We start from the raw sequence: 25,784 nt of genomic DNA, 5'->3' as shown, positions 1-25,784 counted from the left end.
AAAAGTTTGACATTTATTGTTATTTTTTTCTCAACTTGTCAAATTCAAACAGAGAAGAGTTCACATGTCTTAAGTTGGCAAGATAGACTCCGGATAGCCATGGATGCAGCACAAGGTAAATTGATTGTTCACATGAGCATTTTTACAAACACCTCATCTACACTGAAGTTCTAACAGAAAAAAATAACAGGATTGGAGTACCTGCATGATGGTTGCAAGCCCCCTATAATCCACCGAGACGTGAAAACAACAAACATCTTGTTGACAGAGAATTTCCAAGCCAAACTTGCAGATTTTGGTTTGTCCAAGAGCTTCCCAACAGATGGGAACAACAACAACAGCAACTACATGTCCACCATTGTTGCTGGTACTCCCGGTTACCTTGATCCAGAGTAAGAACCAAATCTAACTCCCTCTCACAGCAAGATCTTTGTGCAAAAATTACATTAAGAACGTAGTATCAAACCCTTCTTCCCAACTAATATTAGAATATGAATAAGACACTAAATTTAACATAAACCACCTAAGTTATCTGCTCAAACCCAACAATGCCATATCATTTCCTCCCAAATTCATGGCCGAATACGAATAAAACAATAAATTTACCTTCACCCATTGTGTCTCAGGTACTACATATCGAACCGGCTGACGGAGAAAAGTGATGTGTACAGCTTCGGGATTGCTCTGCTGGAGATAATCAGCTGCAGACCAGTGATATCAAGAAATGAAGAGAACGCCCATATCAGCAAGTGGGCGAACACCATGGTGGCTCAAGGGGACATTAACGGAATAGCGGACGAAAGATTGAGAGGAAATTATGATGTGAACTCGGTTTGGAAGGCGGTGGAAATAGCGATGAATTGTTTAGCGGGTAGCCCCGGTAGAAGACCGACGATGGGGCAAGTGGTGGCGGAACTGAAGAATTGCTTGGCCATGGAATTGGAACGGACGCCGGAAAGTCGAGGGTTCGATTCGACGAATTCGGGTAATATGATGTCCATTGTTATGGATTACGGTGGATCCGTTCCAATGGCGAGGTGAAATTTTGGTGCAAGATCTGTGTTGGAAACCAGAAATCGCTATCGCGCAATTACCGTCGCCTTGTAAATTTCTGAAGATGCTCCTTGTTTTTCCCGTTCTTGTAAAATGCAAATGCTTCGGACGATCTTTTTTTTTTTTTTGGGTTTAATTATGGTTAAGTTACATGTCTCCTAGTTTCCTCTCTATTTTAGTTCTTAAAGTTCTATTTTTTTGTTATAATATTTTGACTTAGGTTCCCTAAACTTTTATTATTATTTTTTTTTGTTTAAAGTATATATATAATTTAACAACATTAAATTGAACTACGTTCAAATTGACTAAAAAACTACATTATTAGAAAAATATATATATGGGTTCACCCAATAATAAGGGAGAAGAATGAGCCAACAACTCATAGACGGTGGCTTGGTAAAGAGAACACGAAGTCGTAGCAAATACGATACAAGTCGAAAACCAAGTGACTCAAAGCATCAGTCAAGTAGCATTTTACAACTACTTTTGATACATAGACCAGTCACAAATTTAAGCTATAGCAAACAAGACAACTAGTGGATCTGTATTTTGCTCCTCTCTATGTATTTTAGCCTTCAATACTCGAAGTTGCAATATTTAAATTTTAATTAAAATGTCAATATGCCACTATCTTTCTACTATCTCCTCTTAATTGTTTGTTTCTTTTAAATAAAACAATCACTGAAAAGTCAAATTAATAGTAATAATCTTTTGAAGTATTTACAAATGTATTTTTTTTAATTAGTAGGTTCATTTTTTAAGAGTATTTAATATTTTAAAAAAATAAACATAAGTATCAAATTTGTTTTCTTAAAAAAAATATAAATATAATAATTTGTCATTATTTTTTAAGTAAATTTTTACTTTATTGATCACTAATTACCCTTGATAGTGATCATTAGTATATTTTAGATAATTATGTAACAATTAATTATATATACAAATACAATGACCATTTAAAATTATCCTCAAAACTAGGAAAGTAACCCATGTGGTCTATCAAGCTATATTCGGATTTGCAATGTGAAAACAGTATAGTTCTCAAATAAATAATTCATTTAAAAAAAAAAAGTAACCCTTTGACATTACATTATTTAAATTCTGAAAAAGGGGAAGAATCAACATCTTTTTGTTTTAAATAGAAAATATGAAATGATCAACTAAATGATCAACTAGTATTCCGTTAGTTTAAGGAAAGGGTCTTTAGGTTTTCCAAATAAGTTTCTTTTTTCTCTCCCATTGGAAAGTTGGAAATTGGGGAGAATTTTTCTTTTCAAATTTAATTTTCATTCTCGAATATTTTGGGTTAGAGATTCAAACACATGACCTCCCGATCGATAGGTGCTTAACCAGTTCTCTTTACTATTATTTTACTTTTAACAAATAGAAAATATAATTTTGAGTATATATATATTAATGTCCTAACATGTGTTGTATTAAAAAGTTAACGTAGGTTCAATCAAGCATTAGCCAACACGAACCTAATCCCCACATTTATTGTACTAAAAAAACCTAAAATTTAAAAAACACAAGAAACCAAGATAAAAATTATATATATAACTTTTTTTTCCCTTTTTATAACTGAGAGTCGGAGTTTTGCTTCCCTATACCCAGGGCCAACCACGTCCGCCCCAGGACCCGGATTTCGAGACTAAAATTATAATTGAACATTCTAAAAATAAAAATGAGGACTGCATAATCTTTTTTTTTCCCTTTAAATAGAAAAGATAGACGACAAAATAAATAGTAGCATCACCCTTGGTCAATGATACTATTATAAATTCACCTACAACTAGAAAATAATAACCCTTCTGCATGCACATGAACAGTACGTACTCGATCTTAATTATTTGACTTGGTTTAATTCTACCATCAGCTATCTTATCATCCTTAAAAAGTCAATTAAATCAATATTTGTTTACTGAAACTTGCCCTAATTAAACCATTTACTCAATCAAAACGAAGTACAACAATCATGAATAAGAAACAACATACTTGCTACCCACCATCAACACTTTGATATAAATTTAAAATCTCACAAGCAAAATTAGACTAAGAAGATCATCATGGATGATCTAAAATATTTGATCTTTGCTCTTTTGGGTGGCTTAGCTCTTGTCACTCTTGTTCAAGCTCAAGATCAATCAGGTATGTACATCAATCTTAAACTCTGCTAAATTGTTTCTTCAGACAACCAATCGGCTGTAAGTTTCGCTTGTTCGTTGTTAGGTTTCATCAGCTTAGATTGTGGATTGCCAGAAGACACAAGTTACACTGAACCAACATTAACACTTCGTTTTACTTCTGATGCTGCCTATATAAACAGCGGCATAAGCAAAAGCTTATCCTCTAATTATCAAAAAGTTCTTTCACGACAATATCATCATGTTAGAAGTTTTCCTCAAGGACGCAGGAATTGTTACAATATAAGCATTAGAAGGGACACCAAATATTTGATGCGAGCAAGTTTCTTGTATGGAAATTATGATGGGCTTGGAAAACTGCCTATGTTTGATCTCTACTTTGGAGATAGCTTATGGAGGACAATGAATTTAACTGATGAAAGCATTGATGCCACAATAGATACCATATATGTGACCTCAAACAATCAAATACAAATCTGTCTTGTAAACACAAACAATGGAACTCCATTTATCTCTTCTTTGGAATTCAGACCTTTGCCCAATGAGACTTATGAGGTCCAATCAAGATCATTGTTGCTTCAAATTCGATTTGATTATGGCACAACAACTAATAAAACATACAGGTTTGTAGCGAAACTAAGGAAATGTTTACATGTGACATTCTAATCAGGAAACTTGTAATTCTTCTAAAACTTGTGTTAACTTCTCTCCAGGTTTCCTGATGATATCCATGATCGCTTTTGGGTGCCTTTCAGCTGGTACGAGTGGACGAGTATAAGTACCATGCTTGCAATAGATTCAGGTCAAAACAATTATTACCAGCCAGGGTCTGCTGTCATGGGAACAGCAGCTATTCGAATAAATACAAGCAAGCCCTTAGAGATCTGGTGGGAGTCAGATGATGAGAACACCCAATATTATGTATTCATGCACTTTGCTGAAGTTGAAGATCTCAAAGCCAATCAAACCAGAGGATTCAACATCACCTATAATGGGAATCTTTGGTACGGGCCTCTTATTCCCAACCTGTACACAACAACCATCTTTAATCCTTTACCATCGCGAGTGCCAACTAAAAAGCATCTATTCTCACTTGTTCCAATTGAAAATTCAACACTCCCTCCAATCATAAATGCTATAGAAATTTACTCCCCGCTAGATCTCTCGGAACTAGCATCTAATCAAGGAGATGGTATATGCTAAATCTTATTCTCTCTATTTAAGTTTTCCTTTCTCATGTAACATCTTTAGCTAATTCTAACTCTTGTATGATATATGGATAATTAGTGGATGTGATAAGAAACATCAAATCAACTTATGGAATACTCAAAGATTGGGTAGGAGATCCATGCGTTCCAAGAGAATACCCTTGGGAGGGTATAGATTGTACCTATGAGACCACTCCTAGAATTGTCTCTCTGTAAGCAACTCATGATATATTCCTTTAACTTCTAAAATGTTTACGTGAAATAAGTGACTTTCTATATTCAGGAATTTGTCCTCGAGTGGATTGGCTGGGGAGATTTCTTCATACATATCCAATCTAGAAATGATTCAAACTCTGTAAGTAACTGGTTAGATAAATTCAACCCCACCCCAATTGGAACTATTTTAGTCATTGACTGCATTTGATATTTGCAGGGACTTATCCAACAATAACCTGACAGGAAATATCCCTACTTTTCTTTCTAAATTATCAAACCTTAAAGTCCTGTAAGTGATGGCATAACCCAACTTGAGTTGTAAGAATGAGGATACACAATATTAAGACATCGATTTCTCTATTTGCAGGAAGTTAGAACACAACAAGCTCACTGGGCTTGTTCCACCTGAACTCATTAGGAAATTCGATGATGGTTCATTATTGTTAAGGTTTATTTTCTGATAAAAATTTATGCATACACAGACACATACTTGTCTGTCTTTACAACTTTTATATCTTCATCCAGTTTTAGCCAAAACAGGGTAATAACTTCACGACAAAAATCTAACCTGTTTCTATTATACCTTATTGATAGTGTTGAAGGAAATCCAAATCTAGATGCATGTCTATCAGATTCATGTGTTAAGAAGAGTAAGAAGAATAATGTCGTTATTCCAATAGTAGCATCAATTGGTGGATTGGTAGCCATCGCTGCAATTGCAACGATCATCTTTTGGATTGTTAGATCAAAGAAGAAACGACAAAATGAAACTGCTGTTTCGTTGATGGATCATTCAGAAAGCAAAAACCAATCTAGTGACTTATTGGAGACAAAAAGGCGACAATTTACATTTTCAGAAGTCTTGAAGATGACAAAAAATTTTGAGAGAGTTCTAGGCAAAGGAGGTTTCGGGATGGTTTACTACGGCCTTATAGACGATGTTCAAGTGGCTGTGAAGTTACTTTCCCAAGCATCAGATCAAGGTTATCAACAGTTTCAAGCAGAGGCACGTACATATCACTAAAGTTCATTTCTTAGTTAGCTTCACTCGTATATTACACACTACAATATTGTCCGCTATATTGCAGGTTAAACTTCTTTTGAGAGTTCACCATAAAAACTTGACTAGTCTTGTGGGGTATTTGAATGAAGGAGACCACCTTGGCCTCATTTATGAGTTCATGAAAAATGGAAACCTAGCGGAGCATCTTTCAGGTGATCTACTTGCAATTAGCTAATCGATTCCATTTCCAGTTCAAGTTCTGTAGACCAACCAATCCCAACCCAAAAATTGACATTAACTTTTCCTCAACTTGTCAAATTCAAACAGAGAATAGTTCACGTGTCTTAAGTTGGCAAGATAGACTCCGAATAGCCACGGATGCAGCACAAGGTAAATTTATTGTTCATGAGCATTTTTACAAACACCTTAATTATCTATATACGAAATGTTTTGACTAGAAAAATAACAGGATTGGAGTACCTGCATGATGGTTGCAAGCCGCCCATAGTCCACAGAGATGTGAAAACAACCAACATCTTATTGACAGAGAATTTCCAAGCCAAACTTGCAGATTTTGGTTTGTCCAAAAGCTTCCCGACAGAAGGCAACAACACCTACATGTCCACCGTTGTTGCTGGCACTTTTGGTTACCTTGATCCAGAGTAAGAACCAAATTTAACTCCCTTCCTTCCAAATTAAGGATTCTGGATCAGATTAAGATGAAAATAAATGAACCCTACCGCTCGTATCTCAGGTACTATAAATCAAACAGGCTGACTGAGAAAAGTGATGTGTATAGCTTCGGTGTTGCTCTGATGGAAATAATCAGCTGTAGACCTGTAATAGCAATGAATGACAAAAATGTTCATATCAGCAAATGGGTGAAGTCCATGCTCGCTAAAGGGGATATTAATGGCATAGTCGACAGAAGATTAAATAATAGATATGATGTGAACTCGGTTTGGAATGCAGTGGAAATAGCAGTGAATTGTGTATCTGAGAACTCTGGTGAAAGACCGATGATGAGCCAAGTGGTGGCGCAATTGAAGAATTGCTTGGCAATAGAAATGGACCGGACGCCGGAAAGTCGAGCTTCCAATCAGGCAAATTTCGTTCACATGACGTCCATCGTTATGGATGAGAGTGAATCCGTTCCAATGGCAAGGTGAACTTTGGGAAATTTCCAGATGGGTATTGCCGAATCATGTTCCTTTACCTTGAATTGTAAGATAGAATAGCATCTCATTTTAAGTTTGATTGAAAATTTACCTTGAAAACAGAAGTCGCTACCACATGATTGCATCGTCTTGTAAGTTTCATTTGATAATGTTTATTTCACATGATTGCATCATTTAAGGGTTGAGCCCAATCCCATTAAGCCCAGCCCTCCAGCCCCCGAAACCCTAACCCTAAATCTCAAAGACTTCACTCACCGTGCAACTCTCGGTCACAGCTGCGCAACCGAATGCCAACGCAAGTCGCTTCGATTTCTCTCTCTATCCTTCGCCTCCGCCACAGTCCCTTCTTCCAACACTTTGGGGAGAGAATCTAGATGAAGAGGGGAGGGAAGAAGCTGAGGGTAAGAGACCAGATAGAAATTTCTCATTTCAGTTTCAAACTTTGAGATGCAGAGACAAAAAGTAGAGACGCGGGGGCGCGGGGCTGAGCTGAGCTAAGATATTGGAGGGAAGATCGGGATTCGGTCGGCTCGGTTTCTAGCACCAAATCGGTTCGATTTTAATTTAAGAACAAAATATCGTTTTGATTTCGGCCACTCATAAACCAAATCGGAAATAATGAAATTATAAATTTAATCTCTAAACCTATGTCTAATATATTTTTGAATTTTTTAGAAAGTGTAGTGTATACTAAATTTTCGATTTTGTATCTAATAAGTCCTGAGCATCTAACAAATTTTTTTTTATTTTTTTTTATATCTATGAATGTCCGAACCAACTTGCACGCATCTAGATTAATCTCACGAGACAAGCATCTAACAAACACTTGAACTTTCAATATTGATTTTCACATGTTTTTTATCTTTTTGAAAAGTTTAAAAATTTATGGATTTTTAATTTATGAATTTTTTTTTTTAACTTAGAGTCGGAACTTTGCTCCCCTATATCCACCCCTATATCCAAGAGCAAAATAGGTTAAATATATTAGACACAACTTCTCAAAAAAGAAAAATATATATATATACATGCATATAAGACCACGAAATTAAAAGTTTAAAAACTATATTAGACAGTTTTAAAGTTTGGGGACGACAAAATTTTAAAAGTTCATGAACGACATGACACACCTTTAAAAATTTATAAATCCATTAAACACTTTTTCAATACCTATTAAATATAAATCTGAAAGTTCGGAAACTAAACTTATAATTCACTTGTAATCTTTTTAACTCCAGCAAAAATAATTAACAACGTAGAGAGAATACAGAGATTCACATTCAAAAGAAAAGAAAAATGAAATTACTGAGAAAAAGAAAAACAGGGAAGGAAGAGAAGAATTTACAAGGACAAAAAATTGACATGTACGCGTATAAAAAAGAATCCAGCCGACTCAAATTCTATGCTATCAACATAAACTTCGATTTTTCTCTGCACAGCCAACTTTCAATTCTGACTAAAAATTTAGTTCACACACCTAACAAACAGTCCAATCATCGCAACCAATAATGATTTATTGACATACTAAATTCACTGAAGTCAAAATCCTCCCATTCCACTTGTATATGTTAGAACAAAAGAAAGAAAAAAATACCAAATTCCTGCCATTGACTTCACAAACTCTGCAGCTTCCCATGTGCTGAAACAAAGACTTGTTCAAATGGAATGGGGTAGCACTCTTCTGCAATCAGTTCTACCTTCAATTCGTACACCCATCGAGTGGCCTCCAATGGCAGCAGACTACGAGAAAGCTTATGATAAACATGAAAAAAATTTCAAATTTCAAAACCTCAAGTTTGGTGGAGGCTAATTTGCATTTGGATTCAAATTTTTCTCAACTTGCACCAAGTTAGGCATAAGATATTGGATAAAGGGTTTGTCTTCCCTTTGAAATTTCCATTAAGAAAAGAGTCAACTTTGATGGAGATGGAGGCCCTCTATGTCTTCATCACTTAGCAGCTCATCATGAAGAAATTAAACCCCGACTCTGTATAATATATGGTTTTCATGATATATAATTTAATCTCCAATCTGAGTTTTCAAGAAGTATTCTGTAAACTACTTGTTCAAACAACCACAAACTCATTGATAAACCAAAGGATTCTAGTTTCAATGTGTAGTCGTCAACTTGCCTATGTAACGTGTTCATTCATCATGTCACAAAGACCAGCCGTGAGTATTGACCAATCTGCCAGCTGTAAGAGAATCCCTATTGTGTTGACTTTCTATTATCGTCACGCCCTTACCATATATCCTCGAGGTGCACAAAAAGTTGTCTGCCTTCTCAACTCTCGTCCATCAATGCAGCAAAAGATAGATCCAAGAAGACGAAGATAATGGGAATATCAGGGCAATCCCTCTTCTGTTTCTTGCTAAGTGGTCTGGCTCTTCTACTTCTTGTTCAAGCTCAGGATCAATCAGGTAACAACAAAGTGATCTACATGGTTAATCAATCAATCCTTCTTCAAATCATCCATATACAAAGAGTTAATGTAGAGAGTTTAAGCTTAAGTTGTCTCTTATTTGTTTTTCAGGCTTCATTAGTTTAGACTGTGGAACACCGGAGGGTACGACTTATACCGAAACGACGACGAATATTAACTATGTATCTGATGCATCCTACATAAACAGTGGCGTAAGTGGAAGTGTAGCTCCGATATATGGAGATACCTTCCAGAGGCAAATGAGGAAACTTAGAAGTTTTCCTCAAGGAATCAGAAACTGTTACAACGTAAGCATTAAAAGGGGTACCAAGTACTTGATTCGAGCAAATTTTTTATATGGGAATTACGATGGCTTGAATTTGTTACCGAAGTTTGATCTCTATATTGGGAATAGCCTGTGGGAGACAGTAAACTTCACCAAAGTAGACATTGATACTTTCAAAGATCTCATACATACTACCTCCTCAAATGAAGTTCACGTCTGTCTGATCAATACAGGGGATGGAGTGCCGTTTATTTCAGCACTAGAATTTAGACCTTTACTCAACGTCACTTATCAAACAGCATCAGGATCCTTATCACTTAATTTTCGATTGGACATCGGTTCGACTGAGAATACATCATACAGGTATTTAAGCACTGAGTTTGCAAACAAATTTACTATTCATGAAACAGAGTATATGCTAACAAGCGAGATGCTGAGTTAATATTTTGTTTACATGGCTACTCTCTCTTAAGATTCCCTTATGATGTTTATGATCGCATCTGGTCACCATTTAACTTCAACGAGTGGACACAAGTGAGCACCAATCAAACTGTAGATGCTACCGATCACAACAATCACCAACCGCCATCCATTGTCATGAAAACTGCTTCAACTCCAATAAATGCAAGCAAGCCTCTGGAAATTTGGTGGGATGCAGTAGATTCAACCCGATATTACGTATTTATACACGTTGCTGAAGTTGGAGAGCTTCAACCCAACCAAAGTAGAGGATTCGATATCATGCACAATGGGGAGCTTTTTTATGGACCTCTGATTCCAAGTTATTTGTCCACACTTACCATTTTTGGTCAAAAACCATTGGACGCAGCAAATAGACATTTATTTTCTTTTATTCCAATTAAGAACGCAACACTTCCTCCAATCGTTAATGCTTTCGAGATATACACAGCGAAAGACATATCAGAGTTAGAAGCGGATAAAGGAGATGGTAGGTGTCCTTCAGATGCACTTTGTGAGTTTACTTTGTCAAAGCTCAAAAGTTATTGAGTTTTAATTAATTACTTCTTTGGATAATCAGTGGATGCAATTACCAATATCAACTCAACCTATGGAGTAAAGAGGGATTGGCAAGGAGATCCATGTGTGCCAATGGGGTATCCCTGGAGTGGAATAAATTGTAGCAACGAAGCTACACCAAGAATCATATCCTTGTAAGTGCAAGCCTTCTATGAAGCTTAAATTTGTCGTAAGGATGAATCACACGAATTCATGAGAAATGTGAATTTTATGAACAGGAACCTATCTGCAAGTGGACTAACAGGTGAAATATCTTCTTATATATCCAATCTAACAATGTTGCAAACTTTGTAAGTCTCTCCTTCATTCGTCAGATATATAGATTAAATAAGCTAAATTTATTTGGAAAATAAATACTAATCTTCTGAATTTGTTTCTTTAGGGACTTGTCAAACAATAACTTGACAGGGAAAGTGCCCGACTTCCTGTCTACTTTGTCACACCTCAAAACCTTGTAAGTTATTTTAGAAAACAAATATGAAGCTTGACCAGAGCCAGAGCACAATTGACTTTTTTTTTTCCCTCTTTCTAGGAACCTAGGTAACAACAAGCTCTCGGGTCCAATTCCGGCTGATCTTTTGAAAAGATCCAATGATGGTTCACTATCATTAAGGTCAGTTTGTGTGAGAGGAGAGAGAGAGGAGGGAAAAAGAATTCCAATTATAATTTTTTATCATTTGAACTCTTAAGCTTCATATATTACATCATTTTTCCTGGAAAACTGAATTCTTTCCAAAATCACGATCTAAGTCTAAATTATCTAATCATGAGTAGTACTATTGAATTGACAGTGTGGGAGGTAACCAAAATCTCGATGGATGTGCATTAGATTCATGTTCAAAGAACGAAGAGAAAAATAAAAATGTTATCATTCCAATTGTAGCATCGATTGGTGGGTTCCTAGTTGTCCTCGCAATTTCTGCAATAACCTTTTGGATCATCAAATGTCGAAGGAAACAAGGTAAAAATGTCATCTCGGTGGTGGAAAAGTCAGAAACCAACAGTCAATTTGGTAATTCATTGGAGGTGAGAAGACGACAGTTTACATATTCTGAGGTGGTGAAAATGACCAACAATTTCAAAAGAGTTCTGGGTAAAGGAGGCTTTGGGGAGGTCTATCATGGTGTCGTTGACGACGTTCAAGTGGCTGTGAAGATGTTGTCATTATCGTCATCTCAAGGATATCGGGAATTTCAAGCAGAGGCACGCTAACCTCAATTCTGAGCTTACTAGTTAGCTTACAATATTATATCAGACTAAACTAGTTACTTCAAAACTGCAGGTTACCCTTCTTATGAGAGTTCACCATAGAAACTTGACGAGCCTTGTTGGATATTTGAGTGAAGGAAACCACCTCGGCCTCATTTATGAGTACATGGCCAATGGAGATTTGGCAGAACACCTTTCGGGTAAATCCAATTGCAATGAGCTTCACAATACTACTTAGAAGACTATTCTAAACTCCAAGCCTTTTGTAAAGAACAGTGAGTTTAACTTTCTTTCTTTTTTTTATTCCACTTGTAAACAGAGAGGAGTAATCGTATCTTAAGCTGGGAAGACAGACTTCGAATAGCAATGGATGCAGCTCAAGGTGAAAAAACTAGACCAATTTAATCATTCATTCAATCATTTCTACAAACAAGTTATAAGCATTATTTCTCTCCCCCAACGAAATAGAGGACAAACAATGTGAATATGAAAATTGCAGGATTGGAGTACCTGCACTATGGTTGTAAGCCACCCATTGTCCACAGAGATGTCAAAACAACGAACATCTTGTTGACAGAGAATTTGCAAGGAAAACTTGCAGATTTTGGTCTGTCCAAAAGCTTCCCCATAGATGGCAAAACCCACGTGTCCACAGTTGTTGCTGGCACTCCTGGTTACCTCGATCCCGAGTAAGCACTAGTTTTCAACCACTTGACCATCATCAAATTGATTGGTTTTCTCATCTGCAATTATAAACAAAACCCAAATTAATTGAAACAAAAACTCGATTAAACAGATTCATTGGCTTGTCTCTCAGGTACTACGTATCGAACAGGCTGACAGAGAAAAGCGATGTGTACAGCTTCGGGATTGCGCTATTGGAGATAATCAGTTGCAGACCAGTAATATCAAGAACCGAAGATACACCTCATATAGCTAGATGGGTGAACTCCTTGGTTTCCCAAGGAGATATTCAGAACATAGTTGATCCAAGATTGCAAGGACAGTATGAAACTAACTCTGTTTGGAAAGCGGTGGAAGTAGCGATGGCTTGTGTAGCGGCGAACTCCAGTAGAAGGCCGACGATGAGCGAGGTTGTGGCAGAACTCAAGGATTGCTTGGGCACGGAATTGAATCGGAGGACGGAGAATCGTTCGCTGAATTCGACGGATTCCACTGAAATGAGGTCCATGTCTGTGGCTTTCAATGCTTCCGAATCCCGTCCCCAGGCAAGGTGAATGTATTGAGGACTTGGCTCATTCTCCATTTCTGAATCTTGGGTCGTCTTCATATCTTCATCGTCTTCGTCTTCTTTCCAGTTCATTTTTGTCGACCAATTTTTCATCGAATGATTTCTCGAAGTAGATTTGTATTGTATTTGTCATCGAATCCTCTCTGTAATTTTATTTCGTTTATTTGGCAGTCACACGACGAGACTTTCATGGTCATTTATTTGATAAATGTATTTCAAATGATTTTTTTTCAATTTCTTTTATGATTTTGTTTTATTTTTAAGTACAACAAGGGAAGTGTATAAATTTACAATTGAAAAGTTTATGTTCGTAAGATCACTGAAAACAGAGTAGGTCATGAATCAAGAGAGTTTGCTTCGATACGAAAACTAAGACTTTCGAAAATAATATTGGACTAGGATAAAAAAGAGATAAAGTTAAGTCTAAGTGCATATGGCACGAAAAGGAAATCCGATTTTGATAAGACTTGATTAAGTTCATATTCAAATCGGTTTAGTGAGGGCGATCATGAAAGTCATCGAATGGGTCAGTCTTTTCCTTCGACTTGTCCTCTAAAAAGGCCTTGTAGATGTTCAGAACGAACATGACTTCTTCTAACACTAGAAGACCAATAATTCATTGAAAGTGAGAAGATGTCTTCACCATAATTTTAAACATAAAAAATATTTGAATTAAAGTTAAATAAGACGGATTTTTTAAATATACGTGGAGTCTCAATCTTATAAAAATATTTTTAAATCATTAAATAAATAGAAAATATATTTAAATTAATAAATAAGTATTTACCATTTTACCTAAGTAAAAAGTTCATATTATTAATATTATTTCTACAACGCTGATATCTTTTCAATATTTTGTAAATTTTTTTGCAATACTATAAAAATATCGATTCACTTTTTCTTTCTGTCTCAAACCCATAAACATTTAAGAATGTTTGTATGTAGATAAAAATTTAATACTGGAGACTTTGAATCATGTTTGTTGGTTAGTAAAAATGGATATAACATTATCGTAATACTTCATTTCTTGAAACTTAGATAAAATGACATGAAATATAGTTAGCTTGACAATTTGAAAAATGGTGTGAGAAATAAATTTGAATTTAAACTAATCGGTTAAAATAATGGCATATCAAGACTAAAGTATAACTAGTTAAAAAAGTATTAGAAAGGAATAATAAACCAATGCATTTAAAGCAAGGTAGTTATTTTCTATATCTTAGAGAAAAAATATATATACTATTTTTCTCAATCTTGTTGACCTTAAATTGAAGAAGCATGGTGATCGAAAATGATAATAAATCAACATGAATAAAGCTCAATTATAATTCGTATACATATTTACAAGTGTCGTTGAACTAAATATATATATATATATATATATATATATATATATATAATTCCAGATAATGTTGCTAATAATAAAGTACTACCAATGTTGATAGTACAGCTGACATTCTTTCAATCAATTGTTTGACCTCAAAATATGATCAAATCAAACTTGCATATAATTATAATAATGTTAGTAAACTTTTCATAATCTTTTTTATCCAAAACTCCAATATTAAATCATTTCTAAATTCCTAGCTATCATTTTCATGTGACCCTATATTGATAATCTTCATCCAAAAGGCCAACCAAGAACCAGGCAGTGATGGAACTGAAGGAATGTTCGGCTGTGTTGGAGAATTCCCAGGATAACAACCGATAAATCGGTTCGAGTCTTGAATTTGTCCCTCTGGTTTCATCCATCACAAATTTTCAAGAAAGGTAGATGAATTTTCATGGAAGCAACTCTCCTTAGTTGTTCTAGTTTGGACCTTCTTCTAGTTAAATACCAATATTTGTTATTCTAAAGAAAGACAAATAAAAAGACAAATTTGTTCCATGATTTGCCCCATTATAATTTTCTAAATGAAAGACAATGTTTTTGGCTAAATCTAACTGATCATCTAGCCTCGGCCTTCCATTCTAATCTATTCAATGGAAAGCAACAGAAGTGGCAACGGATTGCATATCCTCAATTCCAATCACGAGGCCAACTATGATTCATAAGGACGCACCTTCGACATCTTAAGCTTAACAATGTTATGTGTGAAGCTTAACAACGTCTAAACTCAAATCAAAACCATCACCTTAAACACCTCCTAATAGATTTAAGAGTGTTTGGCAATGAGACGACCAAGGTATATAATAGGCAAGAAGCTATATCACTCATAAAATTTTTATTTATTTGAACTCAACCCAACCCAAACTATATGGATTGGGTTGGATTGGTCGAGTTTTTTGAGTCATCGAGTCTTTTAAGACTCCTAGAAACATTAGGTAGATATTTTCTCTATCTCAGAGAAATATATATATACTATTTTCTCATAAAGCAGTTGACCTTAAAGGGAGAAGAGGCATGGCGATCAAGCCTCAATAATTCCAGAGCAGCATTGATGCTGATAGTACAGCTGACATTCTTTCTAAATTCCTAACTATCATTTTTATGTGACGCTATATTTTAATAGTTTGATACTCCCATTTGTTTCATTCTTTTATAATTTCGGGCAAAAGTCCGTTTAAAAGTGACCTTTCAATAACTTATCTAAGGTGGGAAGGGGTAAGCAATATGAAGGGTAAGACGTCCAATGCTGATAAAAGTTTTTATTCTTTTATAATTCTCTTTAAATATGTCAAATTGGTTGGGAAAAAAATGAGTCTTAACACACTGATAAAACGTCCAATGCTTAGTTTCTAATGAACAAACTGCAAGTTTAGTTTAGTTCACCTGTTGTCCAATCTTCAAGAGCAAAGTTGCGAGAGTCTAATGGAAATTGCAACATTGAGGTGGTTCCTGTATAGTTTTCTTGCACTCCTTGTCCAAGCTCAAGATCAATCGGGTAACTTTCTCAATTTCCATAACCTGCGAATATTTTGCCATTTGTTTAAAAAATACTTCTACCTTTCAAAAGTTTCAATACTACTCTTGACATTTCATAAACGTTTCAAAAATATCCTTTAAACAAACATACATTAATATTTTGAATGAAAAGTAGATGTGATTGAATCTAGATTGATAGCATGGTTGCTTCTCCATTGGTAATAAAAAGTTCATATCTCCAATTTTGCCCCCAAAAAATTTCTTTCTTCATAGTCAACAAAGTTTGCTTCTCTCCAATCTACCCAATTTTGTCTGCATCTCCTTTTATAAACGATAACTTTTTTCACATTTCCTCTCTTTTTAGACTTAATTCAAATAAAATGTTACGTTAATTGTAAGGTCGTTCTAGATTCAGTCACATCAATTTTCCCTTCAAAATATTAACTAATGTTTGCTCGAATGACATTTTTGAAATTTTTATGAAAGGTAAATGGTAGTATTGAAACTTATGACACAAAATAGGGATCTTTTTTAAACAAATGGCAAAGTCCAAGAGTATTTTTTTGTAATTTAGCCTTTTCTTTAAATCATTTTCCAAAAGGAAAAAAAAAGGCTAACAAGTAACGGTTTCCCAGGCTTTCTTAGCCTAGATTGTGGCTTACCAGCAAATTCATCCAGCTACAGTGAACCCTACACAAAAATTAAGTATGTATCAGATGCAGGATATATAAACACCGGTCAAACTGGAAGCATATCGCCAATATACAAGGATAAGTATCAACAACAACTCTTGTATCTCAGATTCTTTCCTCGTGAAACCAGAAATTGTTACAATATAAGCATCGTCAGAGGCACCAGATATTTGATTCGAGCAACTTTCATATACGGGAATTATGATGGTTTCAATAACTCTCCTAGATTTTATCTGTACTTGGAAGATACCCTATGGACAACGGTGGATGGTAGCTTCTTTACAGAGATCATGCATATGTCTTCCACAAATAAATTGCAAATCTGTCTTCTCAACATTGGCCACGGAATACCATTCATCTCAGCATTAGAATTTAGACAACTTCCTAATGTCACTTACCCAACTGCATCTGGATCCTTGTACCTTTATTATCGGTCGGATATGGGGTTAACAAGAGATGATCAATACAGGTCGGTTCATACATGCCATGAAAAAATCTTTAACTTTCCTGGTAAGTAAGAAAATACTCGCTAATGTAAATCATGTGTGTGTTTCCTTAGGTTCCCTTACGATGTTTATGATCGAATTTGGGAACGGTACAATGGTGATGACTATGCACAATTAAGTACCTCAGACACTGTAGATGCTAATGGTCACAATAACTACCATCCAGCGGCCATCGTCATGGAAACTGCAGCAACTCCAAAAAAAGGGAGGTACCTTAATTTCTCATGGGACTCAAATTATGAAAGTGACCAATTTTATGTATATTTGCACTTTGCTGAACTTGAAAAGCTTCAGACCAACCAATCCAGAGGATTTAACATCACTTATAATGGGGATTATTGGTATGGACCTATTATTCCCGATTACTTAAGCACAACAACAATTTATACTATCGAACCATCTGAAATGTCATCGTTACAACATCAACTTTCACTATTCCCAATAGAAAATTCAACTCTTCCTCCAATCATCAACGGTTTGGAAATTTATCTTGTGATGGAGATCTCGGAATTAGAATCAAACAAGGAAGATGGTATGCCATTTTCAGTTTTTGTTCAAAGTGATATTTTTTGGCTTACTTGTAACTATTGATTTATGGATATATCGGAAAAGCAGTGGATGCAATCAGTAATGTTCGGTCAACTTATGGAGTAATCAAAAACTGGGAAGGAGACCCATGCGTGCCAAGAGGATATCCATGGAGTGGTTTGAATTGTAGTTCTGATTCAGTTCCCAGAATCATATCACTGTAAGTTTACGCCTTGAGTTATAAAGTAATAAATAAAGTTCAATTCTATCAACTACTAGCCAGAGTTTACTATATGATAGAATTGAACCTCACTACTAGCCAGAATCTTCTATATATAAGAGAGAATTGGATTTTGTTACCAGGGACTTGTCTTCAAGCGGATTGAAGGGTGAGATATCTCCACACATAATCAGTCTAGAAATGTTACAAACATTGTAAGAGTCTACCCATTCACATTTAGATCAGTATGCTTAAACCAATGCTAATAAAAAAATGTACTTATATTTCAGGGATTTATCAAACAATTACTTGACAGGAGAAGTACCGGATTTTCTGTCCCAGTTGCAACACCTCCAAATCCTGTAAGTTAACCTAGAAGAAAGAAGTGAAGCACAAATTAATTTGTCGGACAGAAATTAAACCATCGTTTTCACTCTCCGCAGAAACTTAGAGAATAACAATCTCACAGGCTCTCTTCCACCTGAGCTTATCAAAAGAAAGAAGGACGGTTCACTTACATTAAGGTCAATTACAGGGAGGGAATTTGCATTCTTTTTCATATATAACATTTATGTTCATAGTTTCAAGTTATTGTTGTATTGACAAATCGTATTTGTTGGCAGCATACAAGGCAATCCAGATTTAAATCAATGTATTTTAGAGTCATGCCCAAATGAGAAACCAGTGAAGAAGAAAAGCAACAAAAATCTCATTATTCCAATCGTAGCATCAGTTGGTGGATTTCTCGCCATCCTCATAATTGCAGCGATTATCTATTGGATTACTATATCAAATAAGAAACGAGGTAAAGATGTTGCTTTGGTAGTGGACCGTACAGAGACCAACACTCATTTAGGCAGTTCCTTAGAGACAAGGAGACAACAGTTTACTTATGATGACGTTGTGAGGATGACCAACAATTTTGAGAGAATTCTCGGTAAGGGAGGTTTTGGGATGGTGTACTATGGAGTTCTAGATGACATTCAAGTGGCTGTGAAGATGATTACTCGGTCAGCAGTACAAGGCTACCATCAGTTTCAAGCAGAGGCATGTGCATAAAACACAGTATCTCATTTTCAGGAGAAATTCTCTCTGTTCTTTGTTAGACTGAAACAATTTCCATTTTCTCTCAGGTTACAATTCTTATGCGAGTTCACCACAAGAACTTAACAACCCTTGTAGGGTATATGAATGATGGAGGTCACCTTGGCCTCATTTATGAGTTCATGGCAAACGGAAATCTAGCACAGCATCTTTCTGGTAATCTTCTAGCTCTACCTACAACTTACAGCACATGCTTCACAACCCACTTATGAATTGAAAATATTGCATTCGATTCAAATTTAGAAAACGAAATTTGAAGCTTTCCCGCCTTTTGCACACAGAGAAAAGGTCAAGCATCTTAAGTTGGGAAGACAGACTTCAAATCGCAATAGATGCAGCTCAAGGTGTGATAAGTTTATAATTTCTTTGAACTTTTCCACAAACACATTATCGGCATTCTAGAAAAGGAAAAACTTACAGTGTGGAATACGCAAAAACAAATGCAGGACTGGAGTATCTGCATCACGGTTGTAAGCCACTAATAGTCCACAGAGATGTGAAAACAACAAACATTTTATTGACAGAAAATCTCCAAGCCAAACTTTCTGATTTTGGTCTGTCCAAGAGCTACCCAACAGATGACAAGTCTTACATGACCACCGTTGTTGTTGGCACTCCGGGTTACGTTGATCCAGAGTAAGTACTAACTTTCAAACATTTGCCAATCCGTTCCTTCTCAAATTGATAAATGTCAAATCCATGGCTCGTCTCTCAGGTACTACACATCAAACAGGCTAACTGAAAAAAGCGATGTGTATGGTTTTGGCATTTCCCTGATGGAAATTATTAGTTGCAGACCAGTAATTTCGAACACCCAAGATCGAAATACAGCTTACATAGCCAAATGGTTCCGCGCCATGGTTGCCCAAGGAGATATCAAGAACTTAGTTGACCCCAGATTAAAAGGAGTGTATGAAACTAACTCTGTATGGAAAGTGGTGGAAGTAGCATTGGCTTGCGTAACAGCAGACTCCGCTGGAAGGCCAACCATGAGTCAAGTAGTGGCGGAGCTGAAGGATTGCTTGGCCATGGAGTTGAGTCAGAGGTCGGACAGCCGCCCACTGGATTCGAAAGAATCGATCGAAATGATGTCCATTAATATGGGTATGAACATTAATTACTCCAGTCCCATGGCAAGGTGAAGTAATTCTACGAAATGAGTGTAAAAGTGTGAATCAAGATTTGCTTCTACGTCTATGGCTTCGGATTTTTCTGGTTTGAACTTTCGATTTCCCTTTCAAGTATTTGAAATCGATACTTCATCAATCAAATCGCTAAAGATAATGAAATTCAGAACAAAAACATGATATACAAGATTGATGTAATCACTGAAATCGAGTTTGCAATCTAGCATACAGTGTGCAATTATATTAATGTATTCTGCAATTGCGATTTTGGAACAATTAAACAACAAGAAACATAAAGATTTTTGTGAACGACCTGATGATGGAGATGAATCATAAAACCCTCAGCGTCGACCTGCTCTTGTGCATTTGAGATCGTCTATTGTCTGAAATGAAAGGACTGTGTTTCTTCTTCTTGAATGCTCGCATTGGAAGGTCCAGAGATTTTGGAGGGAAAGATTATATAAAATGTAGAAATTACGAGGGATTCCCTAAACCCTAGCAAATTACTCGAATAATTGAGGTTATTTTGGTCTTTTTAATACTCAGTCATATTCTTAGAAAAATAAATAAATATTAATACTCATGCCATAAAATAAAAAGGATTTAGACAAAAACAAATACTTGTTAAGCTTCTACTTATTGGTTTCTCTTAAACAATGAAAGTATCCACCCCTCCAACTTGTATATAGCTCGATTGATAAAGGATTTAATTGAAATTTTCCTATGCTACGATCATTTATTGTGTATCACATTAGCATCATTTAAAAATTACATGGGATACATCAACATTAAAAAATTATAGTGTGAACAAAGAGAGTAGTATCCTAAAATAAAAAATGCCTAATTTTTTCTCAAAGGAGAAAAAGAAACAACCAAATGTTGAAAGAATCGTGTAGTTATCCCGTGAAACTATTCTAGGTACGTACAAAGTCGCCTAGACACTTGTGGATATTTAAAAAAGAATGGGTGTTTGATGAGTTCCTTGCTAGTTGCATTCTTCCTATTATTCAATGGAATATTTGGCTATAAAATAGAAGGCTTTAAACTTTAAATAATCAACCTATTCTGCTGACAGCAGCGATGCAGATTGTTTGGTTGAAATTCTCTTGGTCAACTGTTTGTCTTAGGTCAACTATTGAATATTTGCAAAAACACCCCCAAATAAGAACTGCATAAAATTATAATTCAAAAAATAAAAATCTAAGGTTCTTTGCTGGAAGATATGTTGATCTGTAGATGCTAAAAATGGTCTAAATCTATAACTTGTGAAACAATTAGATCTAGCAAGCTGAATATCTCATTGTTTTGAAGACTACGAATCTTGATGCTTGAATTTCAATGTTTTTTCTTTTGCCTAATTGGATGAGAATTTCAAATTTAAAGTATTACTAAAGCACTGTTCAAAATTTATCCATACAGCAGAAATGAGATTTTTCAAGGCAACTAATGCAACTACCATGGGAAGATAATGACTTTTAATAAAGTAAATGATCTTATTCTAATCTTAAATATGTCATCAATATTTGTACGAAGTCTTCATCCTCAAAATATAAATAAAAATCACCATATATCAAAATCATATAGTTGAAGTTCAATTGCCAAGTAATAGAAATGATATATGAAATGCCAGACATGAGTACCAAGTGTATATATGAGAACTTTAATTAATTGGAGGAAACCTGAATAAGCTGATAATTCTTGGAAACAACAGTACTCTGGTTCAAGCTGATGACCATTCTTCAAGTTTCCATTCAAAGAACACCTACTTGAGTTCTTATCTGCAGCAAATCAAAGTGAGACTCGAAAGGGTGACGATGAATATGAGAACAAGATATTTTCTGGTTTGTCTAGCTCTCGTAATTATCGCTCAAGCTCAAGATCAATCAGGTAAATATTGTTATGCATATTCAAATTTTCAGTGTAATAAACCCTCTTAAAAACATATTTGGCTAAAATGATCCTCAGGTTTCATAAGCATAGATTGTGGACTACCAGCAAATTCGAGCTACAAAGAATCAACCACCAATATCACTTACATTTCAGATGCAGCATACATAAACAGTGGTGTAAACAAGAGCATAGACTTGAACAAAAGTAGCTATGAAGAACAGCTATCGTCCGTTAGAAGCTTTCCAGAAGGCATCAGGAACTGTTACAACATAAGCGATGTTGTTAGCGACACCAAATATTTAATTCGAGCAAGCTTCTTGTATGGTAACTACGACGGGTTAAGATACTTACCAAACTTTGATCTCTACTTTGGAGATAGCATGTGGACCACAGTGAATATAACGACAGAAGCAATCAAATTCGACTACGATATCATACATATTCCATCAGCAAATAGTGTACAAATCTGTCTAATTAATACAGGAGCTGGAATACCTTTCATCTCTGCATTGGAATTTAGACCCTTGCCAAATCTTATTTACCCAGTTGAATCTGGATCCTTGTCACTGTTTACTCGACTGGATATGGGTTCATCATCGAACATATTATACAGGTTAGTTATTATTGATTTATCAATTTAGATTGAAATTGTTTTATATCACATGGATTTCTAATGAAGTGAAAAGACTTATTTCTTGTATGTGTGTGCACCTTTGTTTCAGGTTCCCTTATGATGTTTTCGATCGGATTTGGACACCTTATAATAATGATGAAGATTTCAATCGATTAAATACCACTCTTACTGTAGATGCCGATAATCACACAGAGTACCAACCAGCAGCCATTGTCATGGAAACTGCCTTTGTCCCCAAAAATGCGAGTAGATCTTTTTCTCTTTCGTGGGAGCCAGCTGATAAAAATACCCAATATTATATGTATCTTCACTTTGCTGAGGTGGTAAAGCTTCAACGAAATCAATTTAGAGGCTTCAACATCAGTTATAATGGAGAATATTGGAAGGGGCCTGTTATTCCAGATTACTTGCACACAAGCAGCATTTATAGCACCAACCCATTAGGATTCCCAGAAAATGAACACAACTTTACATTTTCTCGAATTGAAAATTCAACACTTCCTCCAATCCTCAATGCTGTAGAAATATATTTCAAAATTAACATCTCAGAATTAGAATCAGATCAAGGAGATGGTACGTTGATTTAATTTCTCATCGTTAGCCTCTAAGTTTTGCCTTTTACATTCGGATGGCACAAATATTTGAACTTGAGTGCTAACTTCATGAATATATTGTACGAAAAATTAGTGGATGCAATCAGAAAAATAAAGTCGACTTACGGAGTAATCAAAGATTGGGAAGGAGATCCATGCATCCCAAGGGCATACCCTTGGAGTGGTGTAGGTTGCAGCAATGAGTCAACCCCAAGAATCATATCACTGTAAGAACATGCCTTATTTGCTTAGTGAATAATAACCTTATCATCTAAGTTTGGCAGCTAACAGTAGAAGTTGAGATAAATGAACTCATAAAAAATCTTACAGGAACTTGTCATCGAGCGGTCTGACAGGTGATATAACTCCAGACATATCCAGTCTAACAGCCTTACAAATTTTGTAAGTATTCTCTCATTTAAATGATAGGAAAATTAGATCTACAAGATGCAACTTCATCTTTCAACCAATTGCAATAAATTGAGTTTTAATTTCAGGGACTTGTCAAACAATAGCTTAGCAGGAAAACTGCCCGATTCTCTATCCAAATTGTCAAACCTCACAGTCTTGTAAGTTATTTGCAACATAAGAGCCAAGGACCACGCAATTTGTAGGATGATTAAAGAACTATTTTCTCTATTTTCAGAAAATTGGAGAACAACAATCTCTCGTGTCCAATTCCACTTGAACTCATAAGAAGATTCAACGATAGTTCACTATCATTAAGGTCCCTTTCTTCAATTACATTAACTTGTAAATAATATTTCAAAAGCAAAATATAAGTCTAACAAGCCTGCTATGGAAATCAATTGATGACAGTATGAAAGGTAATCCAAATATAGGAGCAGTTGAATGCACCGGGGAGGAGAAAGAAGTGGAGAAGGAGAAGGAAAAAAATAACAAGTTTGTCATTCCAATAGTAGCATCAGTTGGTGGCCTGCTTGTGATTGTCATAACTGCAGGGGTTGTCTTTTGGATTGCTAGATCAAAAAGGAAACAGAAAGGTAAAGATGTCGCGGAGGTGGATCGTCCAGAAAGCAACATTTTGGGTGGCAGTTATTTGGAAACCAGAAGAAAGCCGTTTACTTATTCTGAAATTGTGAGAATGACCAACAATTTTGCGAGGATTCTTGGCAGAGGCCGTTTTGGAGCGGTTTACCATGGGTTGGTTGATGATATCCAAGTGGCTGTGAAGATGCTAGCTCCATCTGCCATACAAGGCCACGATCAATTTAAAGCAGAGGAATGTAGTTATATGTAGTATCTCATATTTTGATATTCACATAAAAATATTTAGCTCACACTTCTAAACATATGCTACTTTTATACAGGTTACAGTTCTTCTCAAAGTTCAACACAGAAACTTGACAAGTCTTGTAGGATATTTGAACGAAGGAACTCACCTTGGTCTCGTTTATGAGTACATGGCCAATGGAAGTTTAGCACAGCGCCTTTCTGGTAACCTTCTAGCATCTAGCAATGATTTGAAGCACATGCGTCAAATTCCAAGTTATATTAAAGACTATAAATCCATTTCAATAACAAAAATGAAAATTGAGGTTTCCCCCTGTTCATTTCATTGAATATACACATACAGAGATAAGTTCACGTGTCTTAAGTTGGGAAGATAGACTCCGAATAGCAATGGATGCAGCACAAGGTGTGAAAAATTTTCATTCAAACTTCTTCACAACACATTATCTATTTTTGTTTTTTTCCTCTACAAAATGAAAACCATGTGGTATCGAGTTTGCAAAATGCAGGACTAGAGTACCTGCATGATGGTTGTAAGCCACCAATAATCCATGGAGATGTGAAGGCAGCAAACATCTTGCTAACTGAAAATTTACAAGCTAAAATTTCTGACTTTGGCCTTTCGAAGAGCCACCCAACAGATGATAAGGCCAGTTACCTCGACCCAGAGTAAGTTCCAATCTCAAAATTTCTCAAGCCATTCCTTCTCCAGTTGAAAAAATCGAAAACTTCACGGCTTGTCTCTCAGGTACAAAACATTAAACAGGTTGAGTGCAAAAAGTGATGTGTACAGTTTCGGCATTACCCTGTTGGAGATAGTGAGTTGCAGACCAGCGATATCAAAATCCCAAGGCAAGGATTCGGTCCATATAGTCAAATGGGTCGGCTCCAGGTTAGCTCAAGGTGACACTCAAAGTATAGCAGACCCAAGATTGAAAGGAGAATATAACATAACCTCTGTCCAGAAAGCGGTGGAAATAGCAATGGCTTGTGTAGCGGTGAACTCCATTAGAAGGCCAACAATGGGTCAAGTGGTGGCAGAACTGAAAGTTTGCTTGGCCACAGAACTGGATCGAACGCCGGAGAGTCATCCCCCGAATTCAACAGATTACACTGACATGACATCCATCTACAGGGTTTTGCCTGCTCAATCGGGACCCATGGCCAGGTGAAGTTTGGACCGGATCCTCGTAACATCCTCTTCCCTCTGTTTTTCTCGATTTCTCTGTATTTTTTGCGGCGAGTGGCTCAAAACTTGGCATGTTCATATTTCTCGGCCTTAAAATGCTTTATAATATACTATGAATTTTAATATGCAACGGTATATACTAGTTATCGTTGAGTTATATTCGCTTTGATTTTA

General features: G+C 35.8%; 5 protein-coding genes and 1 long non-coding RNA gene across 54 annotated transcripts in view; 5 read left to right on the top strand and 1 right to left on the bottom strand.

Annotated features, from left to right (window-relative positions):
• LOC111013820 (LRR receptor-like serine/threonine-protein kinase IOS1) overlaps positions 1 to 1,041 on the top strand; it is a 3,997-nt gene extending 2,956 nt beyond the window's left edge. The window contains exons 10-12 of the mRNA XM_022288339.2: positions 53 to 115; positions 191 to 392; positions 627 to 1,041. Coding sequence (XP_022144031.1) covers positions 53 to 115; positions 191 to 392; positions 627 to 1,041 — 680 coding nt within the window. The remainder of the gene's footprint in view (positions 1 to 52; positions 116 to 190; positions 393 to 626) is intronic.
• Positions 95 to 23,611, bottom strand: LOC111013913 (uncharacterized). 49 transcript variants are annotated; one of them, XR_015793426.1, is made up of 15 exons: positions 23,496 to 23,611; positions 23,294 to 23,392; positions 22,652 to 23,090; positions 22,292 to 22,518; positions 22,087 to 22,199; positions 19,342 to 21,828; positions 18,129 to 18,191; positions 17,960 to 18,014; positions 16,536 to 16,563; positions 12,775 to 16,399; positions 12,266 to 12,498; positions 6,894 to 9,236; positions 6,365 to 6,461; positions 6,105 to 6,275; positions 95 to 4,223 (listed from the first exon to the last, which is right to left on the bottom strand). It is a non-coding gene; the product is annotated as an uncharacterized LOC111013913 (long non-coding RNA). The 49 variants fall into 49 exon arrangements; XR_015793434.1 differs by having other exon boundaries at positions 12,775 to 15,915; XR_015793427.1 differs by having other exon boundaries at positions 18,145 to 18,191.
• Positions 3,118 to 6,793, top strand: LOC111013837 (LRR receptor-like serine/threonine-protein kinase IOS1). Its single transcript, XM_022288364.2, has 12 exons — positions 3,118 to 3,201; positions 3,283 to 3,820; positions 3,911 to 4,389; positions 4,485 to 4,617; positions 4,689 to 4,760; positions 4,839 to 4,910; positions 4,989 to 5,069; positions 5,216 to 5,627; positions 5,710 to 5,836; positions 5,952 to 6,014; positions 6,094 to 6,286; positions 6,379 to 6,793. Exons 1-12 carry the CDS (start codon positions 3,120 to 3,122, stop codon positions 6,791 to 6,793), a joined length of 2,667 nt encoding a protein of 888 aa, XP_022144056.1. The 5' UTR covers positions 3,118 to 3,119.
• Positions 9,088 to 13,241, top strand: LOC111013830 (LRR receptor-like serine/threonine-protein kinase IOS1). Its single transcript, XM_022288350.2, has 12 exons — positions 9,088 to 9,220; positions 9,334 to 9,871; positions 9,982 to 10,457; positions 10,548 to 10,680; positions 10,765 to 10,836; positions 10,929 to 11,000; positions 11,079 to 11,159; positions 11,338 to 11,749; positions 11,829 to 11,955; positions 12,075 to 12,137; positions 12,255 to 12,444; positions 12,573 to 13,241. The coding sequence occupies exons 1-12, from the start codon at positions 9,136 to 9,138 to the stop codon at positions 12,991 to 12,993; spliced, it is 2,670 nt and encodes an 889-aa protein (XP_022144042.1). The 5' UTR covers positions 9,088 to 9,135; the 3' UTR covers positions 12,994 to 13,241.
• On the top strand, positions 15,808 to 20,114 carry LOC111013844 (LRR receptor-like serine/threonine-protein kinase IOS1). Its single transcript, XM_022288375.2, has 12 exons — positions 15,808 to 15,892; positions 16,509 to 17,034; positions 17,125 to 17,603; positions 17,687 to 17,819; positions 17,963 to 18,034; positions 18,110 to 18,181; positions 18,263 to 18,343; positions 18,443 to 18,866; positions 18,953 to 19,079; positions 19,205 to 19,267; positions 19,370 to 19,559; positions 19,639 to 20,114. The coding sequence occupies exons 1-12, from the start codon at positions 15,820 to 15,822 to the stop codon at positions 20,063 to 20,065; spliced, it is 2,667 nt and encodes an 888-aa protein (XP_022144067.2). The 5' UTR covers positions 15,808 to 15,819; the 3' UTR covers positions 20,066 to 20,114.
• LOC111014258 (putative leucine-rich repeat receptor-like protein kinase At2g19210) lies at positions 21,812 to 25,784 on the top strand. The gene is made up of 12 exons (XM_088128391.1): positions 21,812 to 21,937; positions 22,016 to 22,553; positions 22,663 to 23,147; positions 23,262 to 23,394; positions 23,498 to 23,569; positions 23,665 to 23,736; positions 23,814 to 23,894; positions 23,987 to 24,411; positions 24,500 to 24,625; positions 24,765 to 24,827; positions 24,931 to 25,090; positions 25,170 to 25,784. The coding sequence occupies exons 1-12, from the start codon at positions 21,865 to 21,867 to the stop codon at positions 25,591 to 25,593; spliced, it is 2,652 nt and encodes an 883-aa protein (XP_087984517.1). The 5' UTR covers positions 21,812 to 21,864; the 3' UTR covers positions 25,594 to 25,784.

Source organism: Momordica charantia (genome assembly GCF_013281855.1).
Source record: "Momordica charantia cultivar OHB3-1 chromosome 9 unlocalized genomic scaffold, Mcharantia_2.0 BLBB01000009.1, whole genome shotgun sequence".
NCBI lineage: Eukaryota > Viridiplantae > Streptophyta > Magnoliopsida > Cucurbitales > Cucurbitaceae > Momordica > Momordica charantia.
This window is presented reverse-complemented; position numbering and strand designations above follow the sequence as displayed.

Bases quoted from the DNA above. Each gene is read 5' to 3' on its own strand.
- LOC111013837 (XM_022288364.2), top strand. From the start codon at position 3,120: ATGGATGATCTAAAATATTTGATCTTTGCTCTTTTGGGTGGCTTAGCT. The intron at 5,628-5,709 runs GCACGTACATAT...GCTATATTGCAG, and splicing joins ATCAACAGTTTCAAGCAGAG to GTTAAACTTCTTTTGAGAGT. The intron at 6,015-6,093 runs GTAAATTTATTG...GAAAAATAACAG, and splicing joins AGCCACGGATGCAGCACAAG to GATTGGAGTACCTGCATGAT.
- LOC111013830 (XM_022288350.2), top strand. From the start codon at position 9,136: ATGGGAATATCAGGGCAATCCCTCTTCTGTTTCTTGCTAAGTGGTCTG. The intron at 9,221-9,333 runs GTAACAACAAAG...TTTGTTTTTCAG, and splicing joins TCAAGCTCAGGATCAATCAG to GCTTCATTAGTTTAGACTGT. The intron at 10,681-10,764 runs GTAAGTGCAAGC...TTTTATGAACAG, and splicing joins ACACCAAGAATCATATCCTT to GAACCTATCTGCAAGTGGAC.
- LOC111013844 (XM_022288375.2), top strand. From the start codon at position 15,820: ATGGAAATTGCAACATTGAGGTGGTTCCTGTATAGTTTTCTTGCACTC. The intron at 15,893-16,508 runs GTAACTTTCTCA...ACGGTTTCCCAG, and splicing joins CCAAGCTCAAGATCAATCGG to GCTTTCTTAGCCTAGATTGT. The intron at 18,867-18,952 runs GCATGTGCATAA...ATTTTCTCTCAG, and splicing joins ACCATCAGTTTCAAGCAGAG to GTTACAATTCTTATGCGAGT.
- LOC111014258 (XM_088128391.1), top strand. From the start codon at position 21,865: ATGAATATGAGAACAAGATATTTTCTGGTTTGTCTAGCTCTCGTAATT. The intron at 24,412-24,499 runs AATGTAGTTATA...CTTTTATACAGG, and splicing joins CGATCAATTTAAAGCAGAGG to TTACAGTTCTTCTCAAAGTT. The intron at 25,091-25,169 runs GTAAGTTCCAAT...CTTGTCTCTCAG, and splicing joins GCCAGTTACCTCGACCCAGA to GTACAAAACATTAAACAGGT.